Source organism: Oncorhynchus mykiss, chromosome 8 (assembly GCF_013265735.2).
Source record: "Oncorhynchus mykiss isolate Arlee chromosome 8, USDA_OmykA_1.1, whole genome shotgun sequence".
NCBI lineage: Eukaryota > Metazoa > Chordata > Actinopteri > Salmoniformes > Salmonidae > Oncorhynchus > Oncorhynchus mykiss.
The window spans coordinates 25,629,943-25,643,926 of record NC_048572.1 but is presented as its reverse complement, the minus strand read 5'-3'; the positions used below and the strand labels follow the sequence as shown (position 1 = coordinate 25,643,926).

At 46.2% G+C, this 13,984-nt stretch overlaps 1 protein-coding gene across 3 annotated transcripts in view; it reads right to left on the bottom strand.

Moving 5' to 3' along the window:
• LOC110529687 (RAC-alpha serine/threonine-protein kinase) overlaps positions 1-13,984 on the bottom strand; it is a 44,048-nt gene that overhangs the window by 8,061 nt on the left and 22,003 nt on the right. For 2 of the 3 annotated variants that reach the window (XM_021612124.2, XM_036985170.1), the window contains exons 3-4: positions 3,377-3,505; positions 3,038-3,152 (exon numbers count right to left, since the gene is read on the bottom strand). In XM_021612124.2, coding sequence (XP_021467799.1) covers positions 3,038-3,152; positions 3,377-3,505 — 244 coding nt within the window. The remainder of the gene's footprint in view (positions 1-3,037; positions 3,153-3,376; positions 3,506-13,984) is intronic. The other variant, XM_021612125.2, reaches the window with a different exon arrangement.

Sequence of the window (13,984 nt, the reverse complement as noted above, 5' to 3'; positions counted from 1 at the left end):
ATGACTCTACGGGCTCTATTTTCGGCTGGTGCTAAGGAAGCGCAAGTGTCAAATGAACATTAGTTTGCAATTTCGTCAAGTAAAAGCAGACGCACTTTCATTTTCCCCACCTTAGGCCAGGTTTGGTAATTTACATGTCTCACATCAACTCGCTTGCACTGAGGTGGGAGGGATGGAAATAATAAGCCAATTTTGGTAAGCGAAAAAAAAAAAAAAAAAAAAATTCAGTCAGTGAAACTAGAGATATTTAAGGCCAACCAAAATCTGGTCTTAGCGCTAACTCAATTGGTTACGGCATTGATTTTGCCAGCGGAGGCACAAACAGTAGCCTTACATTAATGTACATCACTAATGTTTTATTCAAATATCAGAGCAGCAAAACAGTCACAGAACTTCCCCTTTCATTCTTTTTTTTCAGCTTCTGTGAAAAGTTTGGACTCATTATCTGTGATGCGCATGAAAGGTGTCTGTAACTGTAGGAAGCCTGTTTAGGAACATCAAGTTATTGAAAAAGACTGCTTATTGTTTTTGTTGATCAAAAAATCTTCCAAATTGTGTCAAATTGGGGGAGATCTGATCGCTGTCTGTGGTGCTTAATCCGCTTGTAGGCTATATTTGCCCATTTGTTTACCTTTCACGTGGCAAAGCATATCAACGGCAATGGTAGGCTATAGCTATATATACACATTACTTGTCAAAAGTTTGGACAAGCCTACTCATTCAAGGCTTTTTATTATTTTTTACTATTTTCTACATTGTAGAATAATAGTGAAGACCTCAACACTATGAAATAACACATGGAATCATGTAGAAACCAAAAAAGTGTTAAACAAGTCAAAATATATTTGAGATTCTTACAAAGTAGCCACCCTTCGCTTTGATGACAGCTTTGCACACTCTTGGCATTCTCTCAACCAGCTTCATGAAGAATGCTTTTCCAACAGTCTTGAAGGAGTTTCCACATATGCTGAGCACTTGTTCGCTGCTTTTCATTCACTCTGTTGTCCAACTCATTCCAAACCATCTCAATTTGGTTGAGGTCAGGTGATTGTGGAGGCCAGGTCATCTGATGCAGCACTCCATCACTCTCCTTCTTGGTCAAATAGCCTTTACATATCCTGAAGGTGTGTTGGGTCATTGTCATTTTGAAAAATAAATGATAGTCCCACTAAGCTCAATCTAGATGGGATGACATTTCGCTGCAGAATGCTGTGGTAGCCATGCTGGTTAAGTTTGCCTTGAATTCTAAATAAATCACAGACAGTGTCACCCGCAAAGCACACCCACACCATCACAACCAACTGCTCCATGTCATCACAAATGGGAACCACACATGAAGAGATCATCTGTTCACCTACTCTGCGTCTCACAAAGACACGGCAGTTGGAACCAAAAATCTCAAATTTGGACTCATCAGACCAAAGGACAGATTTCCACCTGTCTAGTGTCTATTGCTCATGTCTCTTGGCCCAAGCAAGTCTCTTCTCATTATTGGTGTCCTTTAGTAGTGGTTTCTTTGCAACAATTCGATCGTGAAGGCCTGATTCACAGTCTCCTCTGAACAGCTGATGTTGAGATGTGTCTGTTACTTGAACTCTGTGAAGCATTTATTTGGACTGCAATTTCTGAGGCTGGTAACTCTAATGAACCTATCCTCAGCAGAGGTAACTCTGGGTTTTTGTTTCCTGTGGCGGTCCTCATGAGAGCCAGTTTCATCAGAGCGCTCAATGGTTTTTGCAACTGCACTTGAAGACTTTCAAAGTTCTTGAAATGTTCAGCATTGACTGACCTTCAAGTCTTAAAGTAATGATGGACTGTCATTTTACTTTGCTTATTCAAGCTGTTCTTGCCATAATATGGACTTGGTCTTTTACCAAATAGGGCTATCTTCTGTCTACCACCCCTACCTTACCACAACACAACTGATTGGCTCAAACGTATTAAGGAAAGAAATTCCACAAATTAACTTTTTCACTGTTAATTGAAATGCATTCCAGGTGACTACCTCATGAAGCTGGTTGAGAGAATGCCAAGAGTGTGCAAAGCTGTCACCAAGGAAAAGGGTGGCTACTTCGAAGAACCTCAAATATAAAATATATTTTGATATTCTTTGACACTTTTTTGGTTACAAAAATGATTCCATACATGTTATTTCATAGTTTTGATGTCTTCACTATTATTCTACAATGTAGAAAATAGTTTTAAAAAATTAAGAAAAAGCCTTGAATGAGTAGGTGTGTCCAAACTTTTGACTGGTACTGTATATTTGGGAGCAGTATAACAGTGAGTGGACATTCCCACTTTCTCCTTACAGTTGATCTTCTTCCAGCTCCTATGAAAAGTTTGGATGTGTGTAAAACCCTCCATATTCTACGTCGTCTTAGGCCTAATATCATATGCCCACGTGGAAGAATTATGGTGCCTGTAACTGTATTTAGACAGCCTTTTTAAAACAAGTTGTTGTTTTTTGTTAAAAATGTTTTATTAGAATTATTCACTGTCTTTTTAGGTCTCATCAATAATGAATTTAATATTGATTATTGACCATGTTTGGCATGTCCATGGCTCAGACATAATGCATTTTACAGTAGGCCTATTTCAGTGTGAATCCATTTTGAAGCCGTGCAATTTCTTATGCTCAACATATTTAGAAAATATGGGATAGGCCTACATTTATTTTTTTTGTTTCTGTAGGCTATTTAACAAACTAGGCTACAACAGACTAACACTCGAATTGGAGTTGTGAAAACACAATATATAAAATCCTTTACATACACAACTTGAAGCATCCACATATTTAGCCATGGAGCACATTCTGGTTGGCCAGCCAGGGATCAAGCCTAGACACACCCACAAGTTACTTATCAATCAAAACCCAGCCCTTTCGCGACACCGTCAGCTACTGCGCCCATAATTCTGGTTGTGAAAATAGCTAAAGTACTTCAGACACACCCCTGACCCAACCACCAGCGCTAAGATTTACCATTATGTTAGGTTCGTTAAAATAGAGTCCTGTGTGTGCACGTGTGTAACCTACCTCTCCTCGGGGCTATCCACGTGGAAGGTGCGCTCTATGACAGTGGTCCACTGCAGGCAGCGGATGATGAATGTGTTGGGCTTAGGACGCTCTGTTTTCATCAGCTGACATTCTGCTGGTCATAAGGAAGAAGAAAGAGGGAGGGAGAGAAAGACAGGGAGCGAGCGAGAGATATGTCATGCGGTCAAGTGAAACATCAGGGATGCACAGAGTATAGTGCAAGGATAGAACAAAAATGTGGAACCTCGAAGGAACTCGAGGACCAGAGTTGAGAAACACTGCACAACTATTTTGTAAAATGTTGTGGTTAGGGCAGAGAGTGTCATAGGGTTGCCTTACGTGCTACTGAGAAGTTATTGAGTGGCGTCTCCAGTTGGTCGATGTCTTGCGGTCGCTCCTTGTAGCCAATGAATGTACCGTCGCTCTTCAGCAAGAAATACCTGGGTCTCCAAGTCTTTATGTACTCTCCTGAGAGAGCAAAAGAGAGAGACACAGAGAGTGAGCGAGTGCATATCACATCAGAAAGGACAATACTCTGTCAACCTTGGAAAGTGCAATCCTAGAAGAGCATTAACAACACAGCGCTATCGCTAACCCTAGGGTAAGCTAGTAATGATAGCACCTTGGACAAGTGTGTGAGAAAGACAGATTCTCTCACAGTCTGGTTGACCGCAAACTGAGGCCTTTCTCCTGGTGGTTTCAGAGAAAACGGAACTTCTCTCATTAGGCCTTTTCCTTCTCCTTTTTATGTATTTGTATTATTGCTTGTTTATCTCCTCTTTACACATTATGGTGTGTGTTGCCAACCTGTACTGTAGCTTTAAGACAGGCAGCTAGTAAACACGGGGTCTCACCCAGTTTTTTTATTTTTATAACTGTGGCTAGAGGTACTTCTGGTAATCAACAACCAGATTCTAGAAAACAGGAAGTGACACACTAACAGCATGGGTAAACACCACAGTTAGAAAAGAACAAACCCCAATCAGGTCTAATGTCAGTGCTGCTGCTGCTGACTCATTTGTTAACCGCTCAAAGGAGGTGCGATGAGATCAGAATCCTCGGAAAAGAGTTTTATTTTCACACGCACACACTGCAATGGCATGCCTAATGAATAAAGCAGCGGAGTGTGTGCATGCTACCGAGCCTGTGCACGTTTTCGTGTGTGCATGCACGTGGCATGGACCGGATGGTGTTTTCACATAGCCAACAGCTGCAGGTGCACAGGATGCTCCTGGGGCAAAGAGTGAGCTAATGAACAAGCTGTTAACTTATAAAGTCAATCCATCTCTGTCTATTAAGTGTTGTTGCATGGTGCCTGTCTAGACTCACACACCAATGCCACTCATCTCCAACCCATTTCTTTACAAACAGCACATAAGCCTGAAAACATGTTTGAAGGTGCATGTTTTAAGTGGGTGAGCCTATGATAATGTACTGTGCTGTAAGTACCTGTGCAGTGTGCTGCTAAATAGATACTCCAAGGACAGTGATTTCTAGTGACAGAACTGGACAGGTGAAAGCAATCCATCCATACACCTCCACTCTAATGCCAGATCGGTGCAGTTGGGATAAAGGAGGGAAGTCGAGGAAGACGCAGTAGAAAATTGAGATGCACACTAATAATGGATAAATGATGGAGCGCTACCCAGGCAGGCAGGAAGTTCAGTTTATTGGGATCCTCATTTGCTACTTACTACGCAGCAACTACTCATCCTGGGGTCCACAAAACGTACAAATACATGACAAAGTACAGAACAGTAATAGACAAGAACGATATGAGATAGTACATTCAATTCAAAATAAATATGAGTTATATATAGGAAAGACCACAAGATAAAAAATATATATTGACAGTGTACAAAATATTAGGAACACCTACTCTTTCCATGACAATAATATCACCTGTTAAATCCACTTCAATCTGTGTAGATGAAGGGGAGGAGGCAGGTTAAAGAAGGAGTTTTAAGCCTTTAAACAATGGAGACATGGATTGTGTCTGTGTGCTATTCAGAGGGTGAATGGGAAAGACAACATATTTAAGTGCCTTTGAACAGGGTATGGTAGTAGGTGCTAGGAGCACCAGTATGAGTGCGTCAAGAACTGAAACGCTGCTGGGTTTCTCACGATCAACAGTTACCCATCTGTTTCAAGAATGGTCCACCACCCAAAGGACATTCAGCCAACTTGACAACTGTGGCACGCATTGGAGTCAACATGGGCCCGCATCCCTGTGGAATGCTTTCGACACCTTGTAGAGTCCATGCCCCAACGAATTCAAATCAAACTCTAATTGTCACATGCGCCGAATACAACAAGTGTTGACCTTACCGTGAAATGCTTACTTACAAGCCATTAACCAACAGTGCAGTTCAAAAAGATTTAAGAAAATATTTACCAAATAAACTAAAGTAAGAAATAATCAAAAGTAACACAATAACAAGGCGATATACAGGGGGTACCGGTACAGAGTCAGTGTGCGGGGGTACAGGTTAGAGGTCATTGAGGCTGATCTGAGGGCAAAGGGGGGGTGCAACTCAATAATAAGGTGTTTGTAATGTTTTGTTCACTGTGTATACATATTCAGTACAGTTAAATTAGATCTTTAGAAAGAGGAGAGGCTCTAAGATAATTTTTTTAAGTTAAACTTGCTTTTTGCTTGAGTAACCTGTGGTGGCAGAACATTCCATGATGACATGGCTCTATACATAACCGAGCGATGCATTAAATCTGTTTTTGGTTTGGGTACAGTGAAAAAAGCCATAGTGGCATGTCTGGTGGGGTAGGTACTGTATGTCTGTTTGAAGTGTATGCAAAAAGATTATGCATGTGATTAGGCATTTTCAACACACAATTACTTCTTAGTAGTCAGTCAATTTCTCAACCATGAAAGACTATCATGCATGTATTAAATCATCAATGTAATTGTCTGCATCATTTCTAATCCTCCAAATATTACATTTTTTATATATAGAGTTCCTCTGTGGAGATGGGAGAACCTTCCAGAAGGACAACCGTCTCTGCAGCACTCCACCAATCAGGTTTTTATGGTAGAGTGGCCAGACGGAAGCCACTCCTCAGTAAAAAGGCACATGACAGCATGCTTGGAGATTGCCAAAAAGCACCTAAAGACTCTCAGACCACGAGAAACAAGATTCTCTGGTCTAATGAAAACAAGATTGAACTATTTGGCCTGAATGCCAAGCGTCACATCTGGAGGAAACATGGCACCATCCCTACAGTGAAGCATGGTGGAGGTAGCATCGGACTGTGGGGATGTGTTTCAGTGGCAGGGACTGGGAGACTAGTCAGGATCGAGGCAAAGATGAACAGAGCAAAGTACAGAGATTGTTGATGAAAACTTGCTCTCAAGACTGGTGCGAAGGTTCACCTTCCAACAGGACAACGACCCGACACTGTACATATCTGATGTTAGAGAAGCTTCCATTGAAGGATACTGAGTTATATTGGATAAGTAACTCTCCAACCATGCGATGACAGGTGATGTAAAGCCATAGAGTTTTTTTTAATAACAAATGAGGATCAATAACAAATGGAACACTGAAATCTAGCAATACAGCTCCAACTATCATCTTATTATCCATTTATTTTGGCCAATCATCAGTCATCTGAGTCAATGCAGTACAAGTTAGGTGCCCTTCCCTATATGCATGCTGAGTGTCTGTAGTTAGCATTGCATTTGTTCTAACACAACACTCTCCAACAGCTTACTAAGAACAGGCAGCTGTTACAGCCAGCAAAGGGTGCTTTACCATTTTTAGGTAGAAAATACATTTATGTTTGCATCAGAGACCTTATCTAACATCACACACATATTCTCCACATACTGACAATTTGTACTTGTTGGCCTATAGCAGCACCCTTAAATAAGAGACTTCGGGTGTAGCAGGTGAATCTGCATCACAGCACTTCTATTTCATTTGTCATGAGATCCTCTCTGAGCTTTACAGGAATATGGCTCTGAATATATACAGGAACGCCTCCCCCCTAGACATTCCTGTCTTTTCAATATACACTTAACAAAAATATAAAACGCAACATGTAAAGTATTGGTCCCATGTTTCATGCGCTGAAATTAAAGTTCCCAGAAATGTTCCATTAGCAACAAAAAGCTTATTTCTCTAATTTTGTGCAACATTTGTTTACATCCCTGTTAGTGGGCATTTCTCCTTTGTCAAGATAATCCATCCACCTGCCAGATGTGGCATATCAAGAAGCTGATTAAACAGCATGATCATTACACAGATGCACATTGTGCTGGGGACAATAAAAGGCCACTTTAAAATGTACAGTTTTGTCACACAACACAATGCCAGATATGTCTCAAGTTGAGGGAGAGTGCAATTGGCTTGCTGACTGCAGGAATGTCCAGCAGTGCTGTTGCCAGATAATTTAAAGTTAATTTCTCTACCATAAGCCGCCTCCAACGTTTTAGAGAATTTGGCACAACTGAAGAATTTCTGCACAAACTGTCAGAAACGGTCTCACGGAAGCTCACCTGCGTGCTCATTGCACTCACCAGGGTCTTGACCTGACTGCAGTTCGGTGTCTTAACTGACTTCAGTGGGGCAAATGCTCACGATGCTCTGGATCGACAGCGTGTTCCAGTTCCCGCCAATATCTAAAAACATTCCACAGGCCACAATCAACAGCCTGATCAACTCTATGTGAAGGAGATGTGTCGCGCAGCATGAGGCAAATGGTGGTCACACCAGATACTGACTGGTTTTCTGATACAAGCCCCTACTTTTTTTCTTCTCCAAGGTTTCTGTGACCAACAGATGCATATCTGTATTCCCAATCATGTGAAATCCATAGATTATGGCCTAATGAATTTATTTCATTTGACTGATTTCCTTATATGAACTGTAACCCTGTAAAATCTTTGAAATTGTTGTATGTTGCATTTATATTTTCATTCAGTATATGTTATATCCTTGTATTTCTACTGCTGTATCAAAGGTGCTGTCAGCACCTAGAAAAGGCTAATATATAAATTGTATCTTAGATTAGCAAATTATTCATCTCATGAGGCTAGATATATTTATATGAGCTAACTTTAATCCTTTCTGGGGTAGCTTATATAAAACTGAACTCAATGATAAATAGGTTGGATTTCTAATAATTCTATTTATGATAATTAACTAAAGGAATTCATCGATTTTTGAGGAGATTATGTTAAGCAGATGCCTGGTTTAGCTCGGCTGCTGTAATGGGTCCTATGTGTAGCTGGTGTAGAGAGTCAGGCACAGGACAGCAGATATGAGTAATCAACGTACTTTTACTAAAAATAGTCAAATACAAGTACACCATGACAGAACGATAATACAATAAACAATCACTCACAAAAACCCATGGGGGAATAGAGGGTTAAATAATGAACAAATAATAGTGGGTTTGAAATCAGGTGTGTAAAACAAAGACAAAACAAATGGAAAATTAAAAGTGGATCGGCGGTAGCTAGAAAGCCGGTGACGTCGACCACCAAATGCCGCCCGAACAAGGAGAGGGACAGACTTCAGGGGAAGTCGTGACAGTACCCCCCCACCTTGACGCGTGGCTCCAGCAGTGCGCCGACACCGACCTCTGGGATGACCCAGAGGACAAGGCGCAGGGCGATCCGGATGGAGACGGTGGAAATCCCGCAGCAACGAAGGGTCCAGGAGGTCCTCCACCGGCACCCAGCATCTCTCTTTCGGACTGTACCCCTCCCACTCCACGAGGTACTGAAGGCCCCTCGCCCGATGCCTCGAGTTCAGGATAGCTCAAACAACATATGCCGGGGCCCCTTCGATGTCCAGAGGGGGCGGAGGAACCTCCCAGCTTCCTGGAGTGGACCAGCCACCACCGGCCTGAGGACAGACACATGGAACGAGGGATTAATATGATAATCTGGGGGAAGCTGTAACCTGTAGCGTACCTCGTTCAGTCTCCTTAGGACTTTCAATGGCCACACAAACCCAGCTTCCGGCAGGGCAGGTTTCGGGTCGAGAGCCAGGGTGGCGTCCCAGGTCTCCTCCGAGCGCTTGAACCATTCGTCCACCGCAGGAGCATTGATCTGGCTCTGATGTCACGGTGCCAGAACCGGCTGATACCCCAGTACGCACTGGAAAGGAGAGAGGTTAGTGGAGGAGTGGCGGAGTGAGTTTTGGGCCATCTCTGCCCAGGGGATAAACGCCTCCCACTCCCCCGGTTTGTCCAGGCAATATGACCGCAGAAACCTACCCACATCCTGGTTCTCTCTCTCCACCTGCAGGCACCCCGTAGAACGGGAAGACATGAGTGAACAGGGCCTCCACAGTCTGTAGGGCCGTAGGGAGACCGGGAAAAGGGAGGAGACGGCAGGACTTAGAAAACCGATCCACAATGACCTGGATCGTGATGTTGCCCTGTGAGGGAGGAAGATCCGTCAGGAAGTCCACCGACAGGTGTGACCACGGCTGTTGTGGAACGGGTAGGGGTTGTAATTTCCCTCTGGGCAGGTGCCTGGGAGCCTTGCACTGGGCGCACACGGAGCAGGGGGAAACATAAACCCTCACGTCCTTGGCCAAGGTGGGCCACCAGTACTTCCCACTAAGGCAATGCACCGTCCGCCCGATGCCAGGATGACCAGAGGAGGGTGACGTATGGGCCCAATAGATCAAACGGTTGCGGACAGCAGACGGAACGTACAGGCGCCCAGCTGGACACTGGGGGGGAGTGGGCTCTGTGCGTAACGCCCGCTCGATGTCCGTGTCCAGCTCCCACACCACCGGTGCCACCAGGCAAGAGGCCGGAAGTATGGGAGTATGATCCATGGACCGCTCCTCTGTGTCATACATCCGGGTTAGTGTGTCTGCCTTAGCGTTCTGGGAACCTGGTCTGTAGGATAGGGTGAAAATAAAACAGGTAAAGAACATAGCCCACCTTGCCTGGCGAGGGTTCAGTCTCCTCACCGCCCGGATGTACTCCAGATTGCGGTGGTCAGTCCAGATGAGAAAAGGGTGTTTAGCCCCCTCAAGCCAATGTCTCCACGCCTTCAGAGTCTTCACAACAGCCAACAACTCCCGGTCCCCCACATCATAGTTTCGTTCCGCCGGGCTGAGCTTCTTCGAAAAGAAGGCACAGGGGCGGAGCTTTGGTGGTGTGCCCGAGCGCTGAGAGAGCACAGCTCCTATCCCAGCCTCGGACGCGTCCACCTCCACTATGAATGCCAAAGAGGGATCCGGATGAGCCAGCACGGGAGCCGAGGTAAACAGAGCCTTCAGGTGACTAAAAGCCCTGTCCGCCTCAGCCGACCACTGCAGCTGCACCGGTCCCCTCTTCAGCAGTGAGGTAATGGGAGCTGCTACCTGACCAAACCCCCGGATAAACCTCCGGTAGTAGTTGGCAAACCCCAGAAGCCGCTGCACTTCCTTTATCGTGGTGAGAGTCGGCCAATTACGCACGGCTGAAATGCGGTCACTCTCCATCTCCACCCCTGAGGTGTAAATGCGGTACCCTATGAAGGAGACGAACTGTTGGAAGAAGAGACATTTCTCAGCCTTGACGTACAGGTCATGCTACAACAGTCGACCAAGCACCCTGCGCACTAGGGACACATGCTCGGCGCGTGTAGCGGAGTATATCAGAATGTCATCAATATACACCACTACACCTTGCCCGTGCAGGTCCCAGAAAATCTCGTCAACAAAGGCCTGGAAGACTGGAGCATTCATCAACCCGTGCGGCATGACTAGGTACTCATAGTGCTCAGAGGTGGTACTAAATGCCGTCTTCCACTAGTCCCCCTCCCGATTATGCACCAGGTTGTAAGCTCTCCTGAGTTCCAATTTTGTGAAGAAGCGCGCCCCGTGCATTGACTCGATCGCACTGGCGATGAGAGGCAGCGGGTAGCTGTACCTCACAGTGATCTGATTGATCCCTTGATTGTCAATACACGGGCGCAGACCCCCATCCTTCTTCTTCACAAAAAATAAACTTGAGGAGGCAGGTGAAGTGGAGGGCCGAATGTATCCCTGCCCCAGGGATTCGGAGACATGTTTCCATAGCCACCGTTTCCTCCTGTGACAGAGGATACACGTGACTCCTGGGAAGTGCTGCGTCTACTAGGAGATTTATCGCACAATCCCCCCATCGATGAGGTAGTAATTTAGTCGCCCTCTTCTTACAGAAGGCGAGAGCCAAATCAGCATATTCTGAGGGGATGTGCACGATGGAGACCTGGTCTGGACTTTCCAAGGTAGTCACACCGATGGAAACCCCCACACCTCCCTGAGCACTCTCGTGACCACCCCTTGAGAGCCCTTTGTTGCCACGAAATAGTGGGGTCATGATAGGCCAACCACGGGAAATGCAGGAGAATCAATAAGGAATAAGGACTGATTCTCTCATCATGACCCTTCTGCGTAACCATGTCAAGTGGAGCAGTGGCCTCCCTAATCAGCCCTGACCCTAATGGTCGACTATCTAGGGTGTGCACAGGGAAAGGCATATCCACAGGAACAAGGGGAGTCCCTAAACTATGAGCAAATGAAAGGTCAATAAAATTCCCAGCTGCGCCTGAATCTTCTAGTGCCTTATGCTGGGAATGCGGGGAAAACTCAGGAAATGAAATAAACACATACATGTGAGCAACAGGTGGCTCTAGGTGAGCCTGGTGTCGACTCACCTGGGGTGACACGATAGTGCCCTGCCTGCTGCCTCGACTCCCTGAGGAACCACTCCAGCACCGACCAGCAGTGTGCCCTCTGCAGCCACAGATGGTGCAGGGAATAGCCCCTCCTCCGGTCGCGCTAAGTGCAGCACCTCCCAGCTCCATGGGCTCCATGAGCAGGGGTGCTGGGGGATGGAACTGACAGGTCCCGATCCGGACGTCCGCGGGCAGTCAGCAGGTTGTCCAGCCGGATGGACAGGTCCACCAGCTGGTTCAATGTGAGGGTGGTGTCTTGGCAGGCCAACTCCCGATGGACGTCCTGGCGCAGACTCCACCTGTAGTGATCGATCAGGGCCCTGTCGTTCCTCCCGCGCTGGTGGCCAGGGTCCGGAAGTCCAAGGTGAACTCCTGCGCGCTCCTCGTCCCCTGCCTCAGGTGGAACAGACGTTCACCTGCCGCTCGACCCTCAGGCGGGTGGTCGAACACTGCCCGAAAGTGGAAGGTGAACTCTGCGTAATGATCCAACGCTGCATCTCCCTCACACCATATAGCATTGGCCCACTCCAGGGCTTTGCCTGAGAGGCAGGAGACGAGGGCGGACACACTCTCACGCCCCGAAGGAGCCAGGTGGACGGTCGCCAGGTAGAGCTCCAGTTGTAGTAGAAAACCCTGGCATCCGGCAGCCGTCTCATCATACTCCCTCGGGAGCGCAAGTCGAATCCCACTGGGACCAGGGGAAAAAAAACCTCCTCCTCTCTCCAAACGATCCATAGTGGAGCTGGATTCTCTGCCCGCGGCCCGATGGTGCAGGATGGAGCTGGATTCTCTGCCCGCGGCCCGACGGTGCAGGGTGGTGTTGGCCACTCTGGATTGGGCCCGAGGGTGCAGAGTGGAGCTGGATTCTCTGCCCGCGGCCCGATGGTGCAGGGTGGAGCTGGATTCTCTGCCCGCGGCCCGATGGTGCAGGGTGGTGTTGGCCGCTCTGGATGGGACCCGATGGTGTTGGATGGAGCTGGATTCTCTGCCCGCAGCCCGATGGTGCAGAGTGGAGCTGGATTCTCTGCCCGCGGCCCGATGGTGCAGGATGGAGCTGGATTCTCTGCCCGCGGCCCGATGGTGCAGGGTGGAGCTGGATTCTCTGGATGGGGCCCGATGGTGCAGGGTGGTGCTAGCTTTTCTGGATGGGGTCCAATGGTGCAGGGTGGAGCTGGTTTCTCTAGATGGGGCCCGATGATGCAGGGTGGTGCTGGTTTCTCTGGGTGGGGCCCGATGGTGCAGGGTGGTGCTGTTTTTTCTGGGTGGAGCCCGATGGTGCAGGGTGGTGCTGGTTTCTCTGGGTAGGAGCTGGTGGTGCAGGGTGGTGCTTGTTTGTCTGGGTGGGGGCTGGTGGTGCAGGGTGGTGCTTGTTTCTCTGGGTGGGGGCTGGTGATGCAGGGTGGTGCTTGTTTCTCTGGGTGGGGGCTGGTGGTGCAGGGTGGTGCTTGTTTCTCTGGGTGGTCTTGATCTTGGAGGATGTATGGCATCCTTTGACCCCATTTAATGTATTGCTTGACAGACTGACATGCCAGTAGTGCTGAACTTTTACTGCTTTTTAAGGTTGGTTCGGTTTCAGTTCAATCATTAAAAAGAACAATCACGGTTTATGCAATTTTTTTTAAACATTCAATTAATTATTAAAATCATTACATTTAAATGATTAGTGCTTTTTCATGGAAATAAAAGCCAAAAATTGTGAACATTCAACTGCCAAAACCTTGAAAATATTCCATTGTCTCGGTCAGGGCCACATAGAAAAGTAGGAAATTACTATTAAATAAAATATATTTCAATTGTGTATATTACTTAGTTTTATTTGATGACTTTATAATTTTTCATTCCTTAAAGTAATCATCTCATCTCTGCTCAGGCACTAGCACCCAGCCAGCCAACCATCTAACATCATCTCTGTTCTCCCCATACTATACTCTCTTTAGTCATCCTATTTAGCTAGGCTAGCCTGCCGAAGTATGCTGCAGAATCAAATCAAATTTTATTTGTCACATACACATGGTTAGCAGATGTTAATGCAAGTGTAGCGAAATGCTTGTGCTTCTAGTTCCAACAATGCAGTAATAACCAACGAGTAATCTAACCTAACAATTTCACAACTACCTTATACACATAAGTGTAAAGGGATGACGAATATGTACATAAAGATATATGAATGAGTGATGGTACAGAACGGCATAGGCAAGATGCAGTAGATGGTATCGAGTACAGTATATACATATGAGATGAGTAATGTAGGGTATGTA